At 46.1% G+C, this 18,826-nt stretch overlaps 2 protein-coding genes and 1 long non-coding RNA gene across 5 annotated transcripts; 1 reads left to right on the plus strand and 2 right to left on the minus strand.

Moving 5' to 3' along the window:
* Positions 1-591: 591 nt before the first annotated feature.
* On the minus strand, positions 592-10,665 carry scfd1 (sec1 family domain containing 1). 2 transcript variants are annotated; one of them, XM_029139085.3, is made up of 25 exons: positions 10,522-10,665; positions 9,835-9,905; positions 9,654-9,742; positions 9,384-9,474; positions 8,789-8,911; positions 8,590-8,677; positions 8,161-8,250; positions 7,927-7,982; positions 7,693-7,778; positions 7,498-7,597; positions 6,205-6,344; positions 6,050-6,140; positions 5,907-5,980; positions 5,451-5,532; positions 5,285-5,381; positions 5,148-5,218; positions 3,477-3,556; positions 3,210-3,272; positions 2,815-2,890; positions 2,035-2,088; positions 1,340-1,392; positions 1,232-1,265; positions 1,062-1,127; positions 883-951; positions 592-812 (listed from the first exon to the last, which is right to left on the minus strand). In XM_029139085.3, exons 1-25 carry the CDS (start codon positions 10,550-10,552, stop codon positions 789-791), a joined length of 1,899 nt encoding a protein of 632 aa, XP_028994918.1. In that variant the 5' UTR covers positions 10,553-10,665; the 3' UTR covers positions 592-788. The 2 variants fall into 2 exon arrangements, with proteins under 2 accessions (XP_028994918.1, XP_028994919.1); XM_029139086.3 differs by lacking the exon at positions 10,522-10,665 and adding an exon at positions 10,062-10,244.
* Positions 10,666-10,820: 155 nt separating this feature from the next.
* On the plus strand, positions 10,821-13,737 carry LOC114848542 (uncharacterized). Its single transcript, XR_003784480.3, has 4 exons — positions 10,821-11,289; positions 12,986-13,160; positions 13,237-13,359; positions 13,599-13,737. It is a non-coding gene; the product is annotated as an uncharacterized LOC114848542 (long non-coding RNA).
* g2e3 (G2/M-phase specific E3 ubiquitin protein ligase) lies at positions 11,535-17,816 on the minus strand. Of its 2 annotated transcripts, none has more exons than XM_055506040.1 (17): positions 17,767-17,816; positions 17,183-17,257; positions 16,842-16,939; positions 16,630-16,731; positions 16,425-16,549; positions 16,160-16,328; positions 15,748-15,854; positions 15,551-15,667; positions 15,105-15,229; positions 14,823-14,904; positions 14,411-14,581; positions 14,188-14,339; positions 13,873-14,057; positions 13,613-13,785; positions 13,300-13,339; positions 12,973-13,144; positions 11,535-12,768 (listed from the first exon to the last, which is right to left on the minus strand). In XM_055506040.1, the coding sequence occupies exons 2-17, from the start codon at positions 17,238-17,240 to the stop codon at positions 12,479-12,481; spliced, it is 2,166 nt and encodes a 721-aa protein (XP_055362015.1). In that variant the 5' UTR covers positions 17,241-17,257; positions 17,767-17,816; the 3' UTR covers positions 11,535-12,478. The 2 variants fall into 2 exon arrangements, with proteins under 2 accessions (XP_055362015.1, XP_028994917.1); XM_029139084.3 differs by lacking the exon at positions 17,767-17,816 and adding an exon at positions 17,425-17,667.
* Positions 17,817-18,826: the final 1,010 nt, after the last annotated feature.

Genomic DNA, 18,826 nt, shown 5'->3' on the forward strand with positions numbered 1-18,826 from the left:
ACACGGTCCACAGAGACAGACACAGGGTCCACACACACACACACACACGGTCCACAGAGACAGACACAGGGTCCACACACACACACACACGGTCCACAGAGACAGACACAGGGTCCCCACACACACACACGGTCCACAGAGACAGACACAGGGTCCCCACACACACACAGGGGTCCACACAGGGTCCACACACACACACACACACGGTACACAGAGACAGACACAGGGTCCACACACACACACACACACACACACACACACGGTCCACAGAGACAGACACAGGGTCCACACACACACACACACACACACACACGGTCCACAGAGACAGACACAGGGTCCCCACACACACGGTCCACAGAGACAGACACAGGGTCCCCACACACACACACACACACACACACACACACACACACACACACACACACACACACACACACACACACACACACACACACACACACACACACACACACACACACACACACACACACAGGATTTGACTCTCAGATTAATGACCACTGTGACATGATCCTCAGACTCTGCCAGTGAACAATCTACTCCAATCTGAACAGACACAGCAGGGGGCCTGACACGTGTTTAGATTTTATTCCTTGTTGAACGAAGCTAATGTTGACGTGTGACTTTCAGAGCACGACGACAGAGTACAGACTGAAACTTTATTGGTGCTCAATCTGACAAGCACATGAAGTTACAGCGAAGAGAAGCTTTAGTCCGTTTCCAGGCTGGAATCCATATAAAACACATTCCGCACATTGTTCTGGTCCGCGTCACTTTTGGCCCAGTTGGGAGAGCTGTGGAGAGGAGAACCGGGCTGTAGTTAATACGGAAGAACACGGAACCTGGCGTCAGGAGGTGTCTCACCTGTTTGATGAACTGAGCGGCGCTGAACAGCTCACTGCAGCCGTACACGACCTTCTTCCCCTGTTTGGACTGAGACAGAACACAACATTAAGTCAGAACCAGCCAGCTGCAAGGAGTCCTTTCATATGTTTGCTCAAATGGAAGCAGCTCTTCTGCTTCTAGCGGTTCTGATCCGCTACCTTGGCGTAGTCCACCAGGTTCTGATACTCTATGTAGTTTCCTCCCCCCACCACGAACACGATGGCCTGAAACAAACAGCGTCCATCAGGAAGCAGAACAACAGGAGACTGACTTCACACCAGTCAGCATGTTCCTTTAGATTTGACTCTGCTGCAGAACCTCTGCTTACCTCCTGGAACGGGTTCTTGTTCCTGGGGATGGAGCTGAGGAAGAGAAGTGAGGACAGTTAGACGCTGCTGGGCCTCTACCCTGCATCAGCTCTAATCAGAAACGTTACCTCTCGCTGCCGCGAAGCATCTTTGGGTCGAAGTATCGGTAGTCATCCGTCTCCTGAAAGAGCAGAGGACACGTCTGAAGACCTGAGCTGCTGCTGCAGAATTGAAGATTAAAGTTTCACATGGAGTGAAAGGCTCCGTCTGTGACTGGTTCTGATACCGAAGCTCAGTCAGCTGCAGAGCATTGGTATGTGTTTAACTGTGTGGTTCCCTCCTCACAAAAACAGGGGAGGTCATTCGCTCATGTAACGACGACGTCGAGACACGTCTTCCTTTGTCTCTTTATGTCTTCAACAAAGCAGGAAATCGCCGCCACCGCCGACTACTACTACTACTACTACTACTACTACTACTACTACTACTACTACTACTAATAATAATAATAATAATAATAATAATAGAAACTCTATTGATCCCACAGGAAAATTTCTCTCTGCCTCTGTCCCGTTCCCTGTGGAGCAGTGGGCACCTGGGAAGCTAGTGTGAAGTGTCTTGCTCAAGGACACACCAGGTGCCAGAGGCAGGGATCAAACAGGAGACCTTCTGCTTCCTAGGCCTTCACCTACAGAACTGTCCTGACAAACACGACAGTAACAGAACAAGACGCCTCCTCTCGCCACTTAGAAATGAAGTGATGAGAGGAGACTAGACCTTATACACGCATCATGGCTAAGAGACCAAGGACAAACCAACTCACAGGGTGCGACTTCATCTCCATCAGATTGTCCAGAATCCGAGTGACGGGAAGGTTCTGTAAGAGAAGAAGCAGAGAAAACACTGGAGCGTCAGTTTAGGCGGGTGGAGTCCAGTCTCCCGTCATCTGGTCCTGGTTCCCCTTCAGCTTAGCTCAGTCCGTCTGCACACTTCAAGCTTGGCATGTGACTTTGACTGAGTGGAACCAAGCTGCTTTCCTTGTCACCGGACGTTCTGCCAGAGGCTGTGCAGAGCAGTGTCTGAGCAGACACCACCTCTTCTGGGTGCAGGTCATGAGTCCTGAGACGGTGCTATCGCGTTGGAAACGACTTGAAACTGTCCTGTGGAGGAGCGGCCCCAGAGTTTAAAGCAGGAAGCTGTGGGTTTTCTGGGTTCAGAAGGCAGGAACGTGTCACCTGTGGTGGACAGTTCCAGGCTGACCGGCCCTGTACAGCTCCTACACACTGACAGCACAGCGATGGTGGGGATCAGGTCCAGACATTCCCCTCCTCGCTATGTTTCCAGTCGAGGAATCTCACCACGTTCCCAGCTCAGATTAGATCTCTCCCTGTGTTTAGTCTGACCGGGCTCAATGTGCTGGTGGGATAGTGGCTACAGTGGATCACAGTGAGGGATGCTCCTGTCTGAACTGGACTTTCAGGACATTTACACAGCGCCTCTCATCTGTTGCAGGGTGTTGTGGGTTGAACCCGTTTGCGGACACTGTCACGTGCAGAACATTTTACATAGGACTTTATCGTTACAACAGAGAGGATTGACTCACATGCTGCTTGAGCACAAGGTTTTTCACTCCCTCCATGACAAACTGGGAGCCAGTGTTCATTACTCTAGAAAAGAGCCTGCAGACGAGGGAGAACAGGGACACAGGAGGAGGACAGGGTTAGGGTGGTGAACACTTCCACGACTATATCCACATGTTTACTGAGGCACTGTGTCAATTTCTTCACTCGTACTGTGACCTGGATCTGCTGCTGGTACCTGGCTGCGTCGGACCCAGGGATACAGAACGGCCCAAAGGTGCTTATTCAGACTTAGCTCCAGGGAATGTGAAGCCTTCATCAGGCAGTAAGCGCCTACACTTTGCCCCGGCTTCAGCACAAGCTCTGATATATGGATTTGATCAAACTGAGACAGAAGCGTGAATCATTACCCACTCACCCCATGGGCTTGACTCCACTGTTGCCGTAGTTGGCTGGAGTGGCGGCCATCTTGGTAAAAGCCCTGGAAAACATGAATACAGCTCATCACCACAACCAACTATCCAGATCCAATGGATCAACGTCTTTCTATTTTCCTACATTAAATGGATTTGCTCCATGTGTCACAGGATAGAGGGAAAATACAATGTTGCTGGAAATCGGGTTTAAAATGAAACACGTAGACGTGAACAGGTTAAACCCAGACAAACCAAGCTTCTGCCCTTACTTCCACTGTTTGATGTAGTTGAGAGGAGAAAGGTCACAGGCAGCGTCCACCAAGGCCTTCTTGTACTGCTCCAGGTCAGACTGAAACAAACCAAAAGCATAACCGTGTGTTCAGGTGCCTCCATAGCTGGACCCCCATGCTCACATCATCACTGAACATCACAGTGCAGACACACAACTAAACAGGTTGTTTTAACAGTGCAGTCGACATGAGGAGGGAGACGAGAGGGAAGCAGAGATCAAAGACAGGAAGAGGCAGGAAACCAAGAGCTGGTTGGGAGGGAGCGGCTGAGCAGAGATGAGAGGCCGTGGAGGGTTGATCCCACTGTGCCCCACAGCCAAGAAGCCCAGAAGCAGCCCTCAAAGTCTCCTCCGGGTTCAGTCGTCACAGTAGGTTTTGGGGCTAGAGTTACCCCTGACCTGTAGGTTCTTGACAGTGACTGGATGTAATCACATCATTATGTCACGTGAACCACAGTTCTTCTCCTGCCCAACACTGATCCCAGTGTCCCTGGTCACTGATCCCTGGTCCAGTGGACGATTAAGATGAATGTGTCTGAGCTGAGGCCGGTGGCTGGAGCGTACACTGATCCCTCAGGTTCAGGTTCTGCAGGTGTTGTGGAACATGTGAGCTAATAATAATCATCATCATCATCATCATCACTTGCTTGCCATTGATGGATGGACGACTGGCATTCCTGCCAAACGAAAGCTGATCCTTTACGTGACTCTACCCAGGGCTCTGTTGTCTGTCTCTGTTCTCTGGCTCAAACCCCCGAGATGCTTGTCAGCGGCGATTCATCACAATAATGTGGTTTTGAGGACACGAGTCCAGGCGACTTAAAACCATCTGTGTAAAGCATTTGTGCTGTTTACCAGCCCACAGCGGCTGATGTAAGCGTCCCCTGTGCTGCTTTGGTGGGAACGTCGGTGAAGACGTCTGGCCAGGAGCATGGAAAGGAACGTAGCACCGTCACCCGAGACATCAACAGAACCTTTGTTTGGTTAATTCATCCAGCTACTCAAATCTGCACAGGAATCTGTAGCATCTTAGGAACAAGCACCTTCCTAACAGACTCGTCTTCCTCCATATGCATCCGTAAAACCCAGATCCAACATAAATAAGCTATCACACGACGCTCAGGTCGCAGAGTTAGAGAGGAAACCGCTAGAACAGAGGTGGACCATGCAGCCCTACTAGCAGAGCCTCTGGGAGTCGGGTTCATCTTCTCCTGGGTTCAGAGGAGAGAGCTGGGTCTCAAACATGTTTTTCATTTGCTTGTATATTGTTGTAAATAACAAATCGCTGGAGGATCAGAGGAAGTTCCACATCTGCACGAGTTGAACCACAAACCCTGAAGCCGCCGTTCTTCCACTGGGTCATTCTTCAGTCAAGCCTTTCCTCACATCCTCACAGCACCTCACCCTGAGACAGCTACATCACTGTACCTGTATAATTACTGGATGTGCAAATGGAACTTAACTTCAGGCCAAAACATGCTGGCTCTAAAGCAACTCAAAGCCAAATCCTCTTCATGACAGCCAAACTCTGCTACACAAAAGCCTTCTGCAGCTTGTATGTCGCTAATGGGACATGATTATGACTGTGTATGGGAGTAATAGGGGTAAAGGTCATGTGAATGACGTGGAGAAGCTATGACAGGTGCGTTACCTCTGACGGCGCCTGCTGAGCCGTGATGTAGTAGATGAGGAACAGCCTCATTTTGTCTTCTGGGGTCCCAGCTGAACATAAACACAAAGTCAAAGCCACGTCTCTAACCACCACTTACTCATTTGTGATGATCGTACCGTCTGGGTCGCTGATTATGTCCAGCAGAGACTTGTCCAACGTCGATTTGCTCATGAGTTTCTCTTCATACTCAAAGTAAACGTCCAGTTTACGACTCTGAGGAAACAAACTTATGAGCTCAGTGCAAAGTAACGACCAGTGCGCAGCAGCGTGACCACCTGATACCTTGATGTGGTCGAGCACGGCTGTGGCGACGTTGGTGTGCAGGTCAATCAGCCGCTTCTTCTCCAGCAGCTCAGGCAGAGAGCTGCAAGACACCAGAGATGGACCAGCCTTAGTCTGCTGCTTACTACCGAAGAGTCATCACACAAGGTGAAGGAGAATGCAAACTGCAGGTCGTCTAACAGAGTTTCTCTGTTCCAGATAAAACAACAGCATTTAAATAGTGGAAATCCCCAAATCTAATCAGATGTTCCCTCAGCTTCCAGGAACAGCTAGAGGAAACTGCTGGTGTTTACAGAGGACGGTGAAATCCAAGTCAAACCAACAAACTGTCTGAGGACAATGCTGCTGTTTCCAGGAACACGGACACAGCAGAAAGAAGGCCTCACATTCATCCATAGGAACACGCCTCCAGTCAGGAACCACCTAACTTGTGAACACACGTCTCCAGCTCTGTACCTGACAGCAGACGTGAGCTTGGCCGTGTTGTCGGACAGCATGCTGATGGCTCCTTCATCTTCTCCCTCCAAACCCTGCAGACAGCACACACAGAGTTTTCAGCACTGAACAGAACACGGCTACACCATGAACTGCTGTCTCACCATGATGCTCTTCAGGCGTTTGACTTCATCCTCCTGAGCTCTGTAGGCATCCAGCTCTTCCTGGACTGATTCTGCCACCTCTGGGAACGGACTTTAGGCAGGGCACAGTCATCTACTTGTAAAAGCTGTCTACTCTACAAAGCATGAGGACTTACCTTCCCTTGTGTTTCTGCCAGAACTTGTCTGCAGCTGTCAGATCATAGGTCTTCCTATGCTTCTTCTTTGGTCTGGCACCAGCAGCTGATGGCTCTGCCCCGGCGCCTTCCTCCATCATCACCCTGTTCAGGTGGAAGTCCTGATGGACAACATTACGTCTTCACTCGGGGATTAGAGAGTTTGTGGAACATGACCAAGGCCTAGGTTGGTTACATTACAGAGGTGAAACTTGATTTGTGCGAGAGGTGGATGTAGGTAAATTAAAGCTTCTGACTCCAAACTGAAGCCAAGCATCTAACTTTCTGGGATGGACTGCCCTAACATGCATGAGACACCTAATGAATCTAAAAGCTGATCCAGACCAAAGACAGCACATAACTGCTCATTACCCACAGTGGATCCTGACAGACAGATTATCCTCACCGACAACGGATCAAAATTGTACTGTTGCCACGGTAACAGACAAGGAATAAGGAGTGGGACTTATTGTCTGGGTGCTGTGTGGACAGAAACGTTCAGACCTGTGGGGTGCTGATATATGGGCACTAAGCGACAACATTGCCATCTGGAGCCCAGACTTGGCAAAGCAGAACCTGGACGTGGATCCAACCACCATGTTAACCAAACATGCCAAAGGAGACAAACCAGCAGCTTCAGCTTCTGACTGTGAGCTGACCCGTTCCACTTACGCAGCCGTGCATTTGGGACAAATAAACACACACAACCAGTGGGTAAAAGATATTAGAACCAGATGTTTGATATATTTGCTCACGTTCAGTCACCTGGTGATTTTTCAGACGTTATTTGTGTATGTTGTGTGAATACAACAACACAATTTGTTTATGAAACAGATTTGTGCTTTTCAGCGTTAATGCAAACTTCACAGGTGATTCTATTCTGACTAAGTGTGTGCTGATGGGTTGTGTACCTGTATAGTCCAGTGCTCCCACCAGGTACCTGTTCATACTAGTGCCCGTTCTCACACTGAGACCTTTTTTTCCTGTGAATCAGTCTGATCCGTGAGGTAGGTGTGTGTGTGTGTGTGTGTTGGTGAATCAGCTCCCTGTTCGTGTCTATAAACAATTAAAACCGCTCAGTGACACGTTGACATCACCGTCACTGCTGCTGCTACAAACACAGTTTTATACATAAAACAGTTCCAAACAGACAGAGTTTTTCCTCCTGTGTTTGGTAAAAGCCACTGTGACCTGCCCGTTGAACAGTGCTTTTAAACACCTCCTATAAGCTTCTGTAGCTTTGGCCCCTAATGAGACAAATGATTGGCAGCTCACCAGGACATCGTGGATCAGCGCCTGATAGGTCCAGGTATGGTGGAGGGGTGTGGCCATGTCCACGTTACGATCTGTCAGAACGAACAGAGGCCTCTGGAAACTGGAGAGAACACACAAATACCAGAGCGCTGCATCATGGGAAGTGACTCCGCTTCCAGTTGTTCACTGGTTATAGTATATATTGGCCTGATTTACCTGAACTGTCCAGTAGATATGTTGTCTCCAGTGAACAGGCTGTTCCTGGCGTCCCGTAAGTTTTCGCGGAGCTTCTTGTCCAACTTCTGGAAAATGCACATGGCAGTGATAAGATGAGAACATATTAGGTCAGTTTGGGTTCAGAAAAGGCCACTTATTAAAGACCCATTTGCCATCAAGGATCCTTGAGCTTCAGCTAAATGTGTCAGAGTGAATGGAATTAGCCGAACTCACCACAGCCACCATCTCTGCTGCATTTCCTCTGGGGCAGCGGATGATCGGCACCGCACCTGATCAACAACACATTTAGAAAGTGCTTGAGTGAAGATGCAGAATTTTGTTTGATTTGTTATCAAATTAATGAAATGACAGACTGTGAGGCAGATTCTGAAACTGAAGCAAACACAAGAAACGAGAGCAGGGAAGACTTTTAGCTCTGCGACATCACATGTTAGCACCTCCACTTACCCAGAGTGACAAAGAAACAGAAGAGGCTGTCCACGATGGTGTCCATGATGGCCTCCATATCCGTGTCCTGGATGTCTGCTCTGTTGATGGCTGCACGGGTGACAAGTTAACCATATACTCACAGACTGAACAAAACACAGATGTGGGAATGACAAAGAGTAAAAACAAACAAAACCTTTTCCTTCTATATCCTTGTCACTGTATTTGACACAGTTCCAGTTTCTAGACTTAAATAACATGTTTTGATGGCATCAACGAAGGGATTCTGGTTTTCCATTAAAGTTCTACACGTGCTTGATGCTCTTCTTTGTGTGAACAGTATTTTAGGGTTCTGAATGAAGAACTTAAAAACCTTCCTCATCATAACACAGTCCCTCAGTGTGTTTTTTGCTTACTGTATTTATAGAAGTCTGCGTGTGTTTGTGTTACCATGGTAAGAGATGAGCTCCTTGTTTTGGTGGCAGAGGATAAACATGTCGTCTTCCAGAGTGATGAAGTTCAGGTATTGGTCAAACACCTAAGACACACAGAGACACAGCTCTAGCTCAGTGTGAACTGTACACAGACAGTGGACACAAAAAATGAACAGGACTTGAACCACAGTCAATGCTGAAGTAACCATGGTAACCTTGGTGACTTGGCTGACTGCGTTAGCAGCCAGAGCCGCACTGGCAATGTCCTCCAGTTTACTTCTACTGATGGCAGAGATGAAGTTCAGGTAGTAGGACTCATACAGCTGGTTCCTCAGGTCCTACACACACACACGCGCACACACACACGCACACCTGTTAACTGTGTCAAGTCTACAAGTCAAAAAGCAAATCTCAAATACATAATGACATCAGCATCTGATCCTGTGGATTGTTTCATCTCGAGTCTGAACCAGGGGTTTCATCCTGTTCATCACGCAGGTCACGCAGGTCTCAGCTTTCTTGTTCTTGTAGCTAATTCCACATGGTCAGAAGAATTGTTGTTTTAAACTTTGACTTTATTGAACTTTTGATAATGCAGTTTCATTTTAAATTAAACATGTGCTGGTAAAACTGGTGATTGTGGCACCTGGTGAACAGGTTCAGCCCAATAACGTCGTAGTTCACCGTCCAGTCAAGTGTTATCAAAAGCTGATCTGGAAATGATCATGTTCTGATTGTTGATATTTTATGATATATAAATAAATCTTACTCATTTACTCACCAATAGTTTGTCAGAACGTAAATCAATACCTGGCATATCCTGTCGATGTTCTCTTCTGTGGGCATGACGAAGTAGATCGCTGGTACATCTGGGATCGGATCTCTGTCTGAGTGAAGCAGACTACACAAACACACAAGCAACACGTGTAATGGTTTGATCACTAAGCATTATCGAATTACACTTAAAACACTTCTGAGCTGCGAGAAAACCCATTAGAGTGATTTGCTTTCAGAGACAAAACACATGAAAGGGATGTGAGAAGTTCTAATGTCCTCAGCACAGACAGAGCAGCTTCTTACAGATGCAGCGTGATGCCCATGTCCCTCAGCTCTTTGACGGACAGCAGCGGAGAGATGATGTCTTGGCCAAAGCGGTCGTATATCAGCACCTGCAGGAAACAGGAGGTTCCACCTGAGTACTGACCATCACATCCACTGTGGCTCAGTAACCACAACATCCACTTCCATCCTGGCGTGTTACCTTCCATACGGGCTCGGCTGCTGTGTTCTTCAGAGGAGGAGCGTTAAAGTTCAGCATTCGCTTCAGAGCGACTTCAGAGAAAAACACAAAGCATCGATTAGTGAAACGGCTCCGACAGGTGTCAGTTAGAACTTCAGTAATGACGCGATTTCCCCATCGACAAAGGAGGAGAATGATGTCCGGACTCTTCACCGATCGTGTAATAGTTTGAAATGCTGCAGACGCACCAAAACCTGTCAGTTAGACTCTACGAGATGCTGGACGCGCCTCCGTTTGGTGGCTGAAACCAGTTTCACGGTTTGTGTCTCTGCTGGGTTTAACTCCAAACGGCCCACGTTAGCTTCACGCGTCAGTCATCTACGCCGTTCGCAGCGCTTAGCTTCACTTGGCTAACGGGCTGATGTGGCGCTAGCAAGCGAGCAGCAGCGGCAGCTGACGGGCAAAGCACGGCCTTAACAGCCGGTCGGTTACCAGTCGGGTTGGCTGCTTAGTCTGCGAGGCGACAACACAGCTAATGGACCCGCAGGCGCAGCGGAGCAGTTCAGCCACAGCTAGTTGTTAGCTTCCTGCACCTGACAGCCCCGCGCCAGCGTCTCCCGTGAGGCCCCGGGGCGTTCAACACGTCGCCGCGCACCGACTCCGCTAAAACAACAGGTAACGGAGGGAAAGTCAGGGAGTACAACAGACCTGTCTGCTTCTCCCGGACAGACGCCGCCATGTTTGATGTTGTTGGTGATGACGAAGCGTCTGATGACGTGGCTGATGCTGTCCGTCAAAGATGCGAGGTGGGAAAGACATCTCACTCCGCCGCGATTTTGGGACTATGAAGCAGCGGCAGCGTGACAAGGCGTGTCGCTCTAAAGACGTCTCACTTCTCTGGTGTTTCCAGAAACTAACGGCTTATTAGATAGACGCTTTCCACAGGGAAATTTATTGGGATCTACACAAGGACCTAAACAGGTTCTCAGTTTGTGCTTTTTTATATTTCACAGCTAGAAATTGTTTATTTAATATAAACCCTTTGCTACATTTCTTTACAAACTCTATTTTTTTTTCTATTTAAACAGGTGTTATTTAACTTAGTTTGCCATGTACATTTTAGTGTGCATCAGTTATAGCTGATTCATTTATGATGATTAAAGCAATACTTCACTGCTAGAAAGGAAGATCTGTTGTAAATAATTTACATTTTATTAGCAAAATATGCAACATTTAACATTCATGGTTTGTCCAAAGACAACAGGGAAAAAGTAATATGTGTTGTGGTTGAAAACGGTCATATTCTACACCACCCAGAATGCACTGCGCTCTGACGAATCACCCGAGCTGCTGCATTTATTCCTCTGAAACATCTGAGGACTTTTTGCCATGTGCTCACAGACTACAGCTAGCTTCCGTTTTTTTCTGAACCTGCCCCAGCAAAGGCCGGGCTGAAAGGGCGGAGCTAATTGACAGGTAGGTCAAATCTAATCATTTAGGACCTTTCTACCAGAGGAATAAATGATAATTTTTCTGCATAGAGAAAACGCAGGAATCTGATTGTCTCTTCATTCTTAAATAATACCTGCCATCGTTTGGGTCAATCCCCACTGAAAATCGGTGAAGTTTTCCATTAAGCAACAAAGTCTCTGCTTCTTTCTTTTACACCGTTCGACTCGACTGTCAGACATCGCTGTGCTTATTTAAGAAACCAGAACAAATCGGGTTGTTTTTGAATTTATAACAAAACAGTCGTACATGTAGGAACAAACAAGACATCAATAGGAAAAAAGAAAACAAAGGGATCAGAATGAACCACCCGATAAGAGTAGAAAACCAACAAACATTACAACTGAGTAATTAAATGTGCATTTTTTACATTTATGAACCTTTTTTGGGCCATGCAGGAATATTACCCAGGTCATGTCAGCGCACAACCTCCTCAACCTACTGATCCACAACGTTCAGTGGTGCAACACATAAATGGTGCTTATATGTTGCTTTACTAATCTAATAGAATCAAACATAACGTAAAAGCAACCAATAAAAAACCACTGCAACAGTAAAAAATACTCTTAAATAATATACAATAAAAGACAAAGTCTGAGCTAAAAGCAGAGTAATAAAACTAGCACCTTAGATAAAAAACAAGATGTGTAGTCATTTAGAAAATATGATCATCCAACCTATGAGCTGGATGTCAAGCAAAGACCAGAAAAAAAGGGGTTAAAAGGGGAAAACGTAAGAGCATTTAATGCTTCGGAAATTTTGTTATTGAGAACTAAGAGCTGAGCCACAGCTTTGAATCACGGCCAAAAGGTACAAATGGCCGATCGGGATAAAAAGTCACAGTTAATTATTTATCACTGAAATTACATATTACTTTATCAAAAAGGAAAATATGTCAGTGATCTGTTTTTTTTACAGATCAACGAGGTCATCCTCCGGGGGATGACACAAGGACACAACCACCTTTTACATTTTAGTGGCTAAACCTCCACTAACTCCATTATGTCCTGTTTGCGTCGTAATGATGGATGCAGATACTGATTTATTTTCATACTAAAGAAGACACAGAAAGTCGAATGGGTTTCTGATTTCACACAGGCCTCAGACATAAGAAATAAAAATAATCTGCCGCTCGAGACAACGTTGTGATGCTCCATTAATTCCCTGTGGGGAGGAGGTGCACGTGGTGGCTGATGGCCTGCTCCATGGAGCCTTTAAATGCCTGGTAGGAGGAGGTGACAGGCAGAAGGAGGTGGTTAGAGCCAGGCTCACTCTGGGGGAAGAGCCCCTTGTCTGTCTGCTCCTGCCTAATGGGTCGCCTCTTCTCCTCGACCGCAGGATGGAGGAAAGAGATGTAGGGAGGTGGGTGGAGGCCAATTGATGGGAGCTCCTCAGCTCCTGTGGCAAAGTGAAGTAGGTCTTGGAGGGAGATGGAGCTCCTACCAACTGATGAGAGGATGGTGAAACAAGGGAGGAGAGGAGGAAACAAGGGTGCACACAGAGACAGAAGGGGGGGGAAAGGAGGAGATGTTAGGTTTTACCTAAAACCCGCATAGTCTGCTGGGCTTCATCCATGTCAATGCAATGAATTACTCCATTCCCCTTTGCTAGCTCTTCCTGTGTCTCTCTGTTGCATTAAACTTGCAGTACCTTCACTTTCCAGCAGGAAGTGTCTCCAGAAGGTGACAACTGGAGTCTCTCTGCTCAGCCTCTCTTCCTGATGAGAGAAGCTGATGGTGAAGAGCTGTCCAACCGACTGAGCTGTTAGACGAACTGCTGACTCACAGAACACTCTGCAGAAGACTGATGGGAAGAGCTGCACCTGGATCAGACCACAGGTTAGATCTTTACTACACTGTGTTTTATTCTGTTAACAGTGAACAGGTCTTTGTTAGCATTAACTAATCTTCACAGAGACCCCTGTGTTCCAATGTTTGATAAAACCTTTGGGGGAAAACAACAGAAACCTTAAGTCACCTGATTAAAGACACCCAGAGTCCCCAGACCCTCACGAAACCTGGAGGGCAGAAACCAGAGGTAAGTTAGAGAAAAGAAATATCTGCATCAGCACACACATCAAAAGGGAAGGGAGGGGTGAGAAGGGAGACACGACTTGATATAACTGGGCGCAGTCTTTACTAGAAACACGTGTGCAGTAACTGTCACAAAGCGATCATTAACTGTTTATACTGCAGTTTGTATTGACAGTGGCTAACCTACCTGAGCTCATCAGTAACAGATAAATCCACAAGTGCTCTTCCTCTCATCTACCTTAGTTCTTGGGCTCTACCTCTGCAGTGGCAGCTGCATCCTGGTGATCATCATGAAACTGACAAGGTCCTCCACCAGACTGTCCCTGTCAGTCAGGCTGCTGATTGGTCGGGTGCAGCCGGCCAGCTCCAGGTACTCTCGGCTCGCCTCCATCGCTTGTTTGAGCTCGGCTAACGAACGTGCCTCTGCAATCTGAGAGCAGCCAGTCACCAGCTCCACCTTTCTGATCGCAACAAGCCTCTAATGCAAAGTTCGCCAACGAGCTGCTTCTGTACTCACCCTGCTGACCTGCTGAGTGAAGTGTGTGCTGGGGGTCATGTGTGTGAATGTGAGGGGGCGGTTGGGCGGGAAGTTAAAGAGGCACTGGTAGAGAGCGGGGGAGAAGAAGCCCACAGGGGGACCACCGTGGACCAGGGACAGCGCCAGCAGACAGCCCACGTCGAAGTACATGTCATCACGTAGAGCTGCACACACACACACACACACACACACACAGGTTCAAATTTGAAATCTGAAGGAGAAATGTGCTATTTACCCCTTAACAGAATTAATAATAAAACAGACAATGGGAAAGAAGGAAATTGTTATTCCAACCCTGTGAGTCCAGCGCCAGGTTTTTGGATCCTTCTGGACCCTCGAAAACCACAGAGTCCTGGATCTGCTGCATCAGCAGCTTTAAGAAGTGTTGCTTTGTGTCGCCAGCCTGGGGTCTGCCAGGAAACATGGTCTGCAGCTGGTCCATGAACCTGGACACAGACAAAAAACGTTAAAAACAGGACAGAGGCATTAAACCAAACTGAATTTATCCATCGCTGACCTGACAGACAGAGTGTGTGTGGGGTCGAAGTCTGTCCTCCGGACCAGATCCAGGCAGGCTGACAGAACCTGATCCCCACACACCTCCACCACAACGGTGTGGCCACTGAGCTGAGGAGCCAAAGCCTGCAGCAGCTCTTCAGGAAACCCAGCTCTCACAGGTAATGAATGTCTGAGACAGAGAGACACCACTTACAACAACTTTATAATTTGATGAAACCTAAGCATAAGACACACAAACCAAAGGAAACAGGTTTAAAATGAGAACAGTTGAAGGATTGTTCGTCTCTGGTTGTGACTCTGTAGCATTTGCTGAAGCTGAATTAAACAGGCTTTAATTACATGTTCCTTTCATTCACCATCACAGCCCAGCTGCAGAGGCCTCAGGATTTCATGTCATGTCAAGTGCATACCTCTTAGACCCCACGGAGGACTGGAGGCGTTTGGACAGCAGGGACCTCCTGTGACCTCCTTGAGGAGACGCAACCAGAGAAGCTGGACAAGACAGAAGCAACCCATGTCAGTTTAGCTTCGGTGTCCAGAACTACTTTGATAACATTAGCTCATAACAGCCAGCTCACGTGGGCTTTCAGCTTTCTCTGACAGTCTGCACACTTCTAATGTTTCATTATTCAAAAATCGTCAAACCCGCGACAGATGGTTGGGGTTTATCAGGAGCAGTCAGTCAGTCAGACCTTTCCCATCCGTCGCCTGTTTGCAGTCGGTGCAGGCCCAGTTTTTCGTGTCTAGCTTCAGCCTGGAACATTTCCTGTGAGTCCCTCTAGATCCACACAGACTGCAGCGAATCAACTCAAACCACCTGGAACAGCCACAAAAAAGGACCTGCTGGATTTGTATATCATTACCTGACTTCAGCTTTAAATAGTCCATTGTTTATTCCTGCATGACGTTTACATTTTGTGATTTTCACCTCAACTGTACTCTGAACAGCGCTGATGAAATCATTAGAGAAAATATTTACATATAGATTTCTCTTTGTTTGGCTTTTCAACCCTTGTAAATTCAGGACTGAGTCAAGGATAGTGGTAGTAACTGTGGAATTAAGTGAATAAACAACAGAGGAAACGCTTCATGTCAATAAAACATGACTTAAATAAATTCACTGAAAGCCAGGTCGCACCCAGTCTTCGCGGTGTGTGTGCGTCCGCTGTGACAGAGGCAGGTGGGAGCGTCACAGCGCTTGTAAACCTCAAGCAGCTCTGAATATGCATTTGCCTCCAGCTCCCATGAAGCATCTCTGCAGAAACACAAATGACACAGGATGTGAATGACGGAAAGAAGAAAGTTCACTTTCTCTGGCTTGTCTGGTCAGGTTACCTCTCTGGGATGTATATTCCCATTCTCAGCATCTCTTCCTGGAAGTTTTCCTTGTTGTTGCACAGAGTACATTTGAAGAAGAAGAGTCCTGCACTGTGGGCCTGACGCTGTCACAGACACACAAACTGATAAAGCAGGTCATATAGTAGCATGAAGTCTACATGCTGTCAGCCTGATCATCCAAATAACAAAAATACCTGCACAGAGATCATTTTATTATAATTTGTCACATTTAAAAGTATAGTAAACTAAAATTAAAGTATCTTTTTTTTGCTAAAAAGGACTACTGGTAATTAGATGGTTTAAACAGCTGCACATTAATGTTCTGTTGCAGCTTGGGAAAGCTCCTGCAGACACCAGTTCCTAGATGTTTCTGTTGATATGAAGTTCCTTCATTTCACCAGGTCAGTACCTGCACACAGTCCCTGTGGAACCAGCTGCCATGGCAGGATGGACATTTGAGGACAGAGTAGGACAGGACAGGCTCAATGGAGTCCAAACAGATAGAGCAGGACTGAGGGAGACTGACATCTGGACTCACACACAGAGACTGAGTTGGACTGTGATCTGGACAGTAAGACCTGAACACAGAGACAGTCAGCTCAGACTAAGTCCTGTAATAGATCCAGCTGTGAGTAGATAAGAACTGGACCCTTCAATGTGTGGGCAGCACTCACGCGTAGAGTTCAGTGAATTGGGAAATAAATTTTTCTTTCTTCCCACAGGGGAAATGAACCATCTTCCTGCAGCTCCTGACATTACAGCCAACACAGGCTCCCTTCTTCTTACAGCTGTGACATGTCTGAAATACACAGCAAACACATACATGCATTAAATAAATACACAGTGGAAGCTTTGCTTTTAAAGTATAACAATTCTCACCAGTCGAGCTGAGCGGCGGATCTCTTGTTTGATGTCGTCCACTAAGAAACCAAAAACCCCCTCGTCCTCTTTCCCTCGCTGATAAACTCCACATGATGTCAGCTGACACACAACAGACGCATCATAGTTAGAATACATATCATAGCATCAACCTTTAGAACTGAGAGCCTGATGATCAGTACATGTTTCTGTTAGTGTGAACAGAGACTCACCAAACACAGATAGTGGACAGACAGTTTGTGCTCTTTGACTGTGATCTTTTCCCCAAACATGGCTGGATCATCTTCACTGAGCCTACACAAAGCACAGCCTGAACATGCACACACACACCTTCATTACCTTATTAATCAGAATTGTACCAAGCTGTTCAGCAGATCACACAATGCTGAGAAAGAGCTCTGAACAACACACACTTCCTATGATGCAGGTATGAATCACTGTGTCCTGACTGAGCTGTGTGTCTATCGCTAAACATAACTGGGGTAAAGTAAACCAGCAGAACCTCTGACTGTGTTGATTGAAGAGTAATGTGAAGGTTGTGTAATTCACTCACAGTCCTCCTGGAAGCTGCTGCTGCTTGTATCCTGTAACCTCACCTTCTTCTTCTCCATGCTGGTGTGAAGAGACCCTGCAGGAAGCACAGGGGATGTGAAACACCAGGCAGAAACAAGCAGACGACTTAGAAAACACGTTGTGTATGAAAGCCATTAAACATGAAAACACGTCATCAAGTTCCAACGTCACAGCAGAAAAGTCAGGCTCGGTGTCGGTTGGATTCCGGTGCCGTGGACCTACTCTGCGTTCAGCATGCGGAAAGATCACTTTTCTTTCATCCTGTGTGTTTTTGCTCCTTTCACTCCAATTGTTTAGCTTCACTTCAATCTAACGCCGTCGACTTTTAAATTTCCCTCTTCAAAACAAAGAAGCTAATTTCCGGTTCCGCTGCTTTTTCTTCATCGTCGATTTAAATTTTTATGATACAGCGCCCCCGAAGGCCGAAGACAGCATCGGTAAACCCAGACGCCAACTAGCTTTTCAGCAAGAACAAGATGCGGAAGTAATTCCAAACACATATTTAACGTAAGAAGTACAGAGACAACATAATAGACTAGAAAAAGTAATTTCTCGAGAAATTACGTGGGAGAGCTGATCTGCTGCCGCAACGATGACAAACGCTGATTAAGCTGCTGACGTCAAAAAGTTGACTACGTCCAAAAGTTGACTACGGCAAAACGATGAAAACGAGAAAACGATGACAAAGATTAAAACGATGACAAAAGATGGCGATTAAAAAGGTGATGATTAAAAAGATGACCAAGGTCATACTAAGACAAGATTAAAATATGACAATGATTCAAAAGTTGACCACGGTTAAAAGATGTCAAAGATTAAAAAGTTGACCAAGGTGCATTGTTGACAGTCATAAATAAGCTGACTATCTTTTTGATTTGAAGAAAGTATTTGTAAATAATTACCTAACTGTGTAATATTTTAATAACTAGTAGAAATTTACCAGTCAGAAACAAAAATTTGCCATTTAAGGTAATAAATTACATTGGTGCTTTTATTTTGAAAGGATTTAGAGGTTGTGTGTGGGCGATTACTAAACTATAAAATAGTCATTAGATAGTCATAATTTATCATTCAATAGCAAGTAAGCTCTATTAAAGCAAAAGATTTAGATTTAGCCCTTTCAGAATAAAAGCACCCTAATAAGTTTGAGTGGCTATTTACTGAACTCTAAAGTAGTCTCATTAACGATTGGTAAGTATTCAGAACCACAAATTTTCTAATCAATCTTGCCATTAAAGGTAATAAATTGTAATGGGTGCTTTTATTTTGAAAGGATTTAGAGGAAATGTGTGGGGCTAATAGCATAACTGTCAATTAGTCTTTAAATAATCATAATTAACCATTCAAAGGCAAAAACGGTACCATTAAAGCTAATAAATTGCATTGGTGCTTTTATTTTGAAAGGATGTAGAGGAAGCATGTGTGGGTAATTACTAAACTGTTATTCTATCTTTAAATAGTCATAATTACCCATCTAAAAGCAGAAATGTTGGTATTAAAGCTAATCATTTGGCTTGGTGCTTTTATTTTGAAAGGATTAAGAGGAAGTGTGTGCTTAATTACTACACAATCCAATAGTGTAGTTGAGTAATCAGTAATAAGCATGTAACTGCTGTCTACACTG

Source organism: Betta splendens, chromosome 22 (genome assembly GCF_900634795.4).
Source record: "Betta splendens chromosome 22, fBetSpl5.4, whole genome shotgun sequence".
NCBI classification, from domain to species: Eukaryota; Metazoa; Chordata; class Actinopteri; order Anabantiformes; family Osphronemidae; genus Betta; species Betta splendens.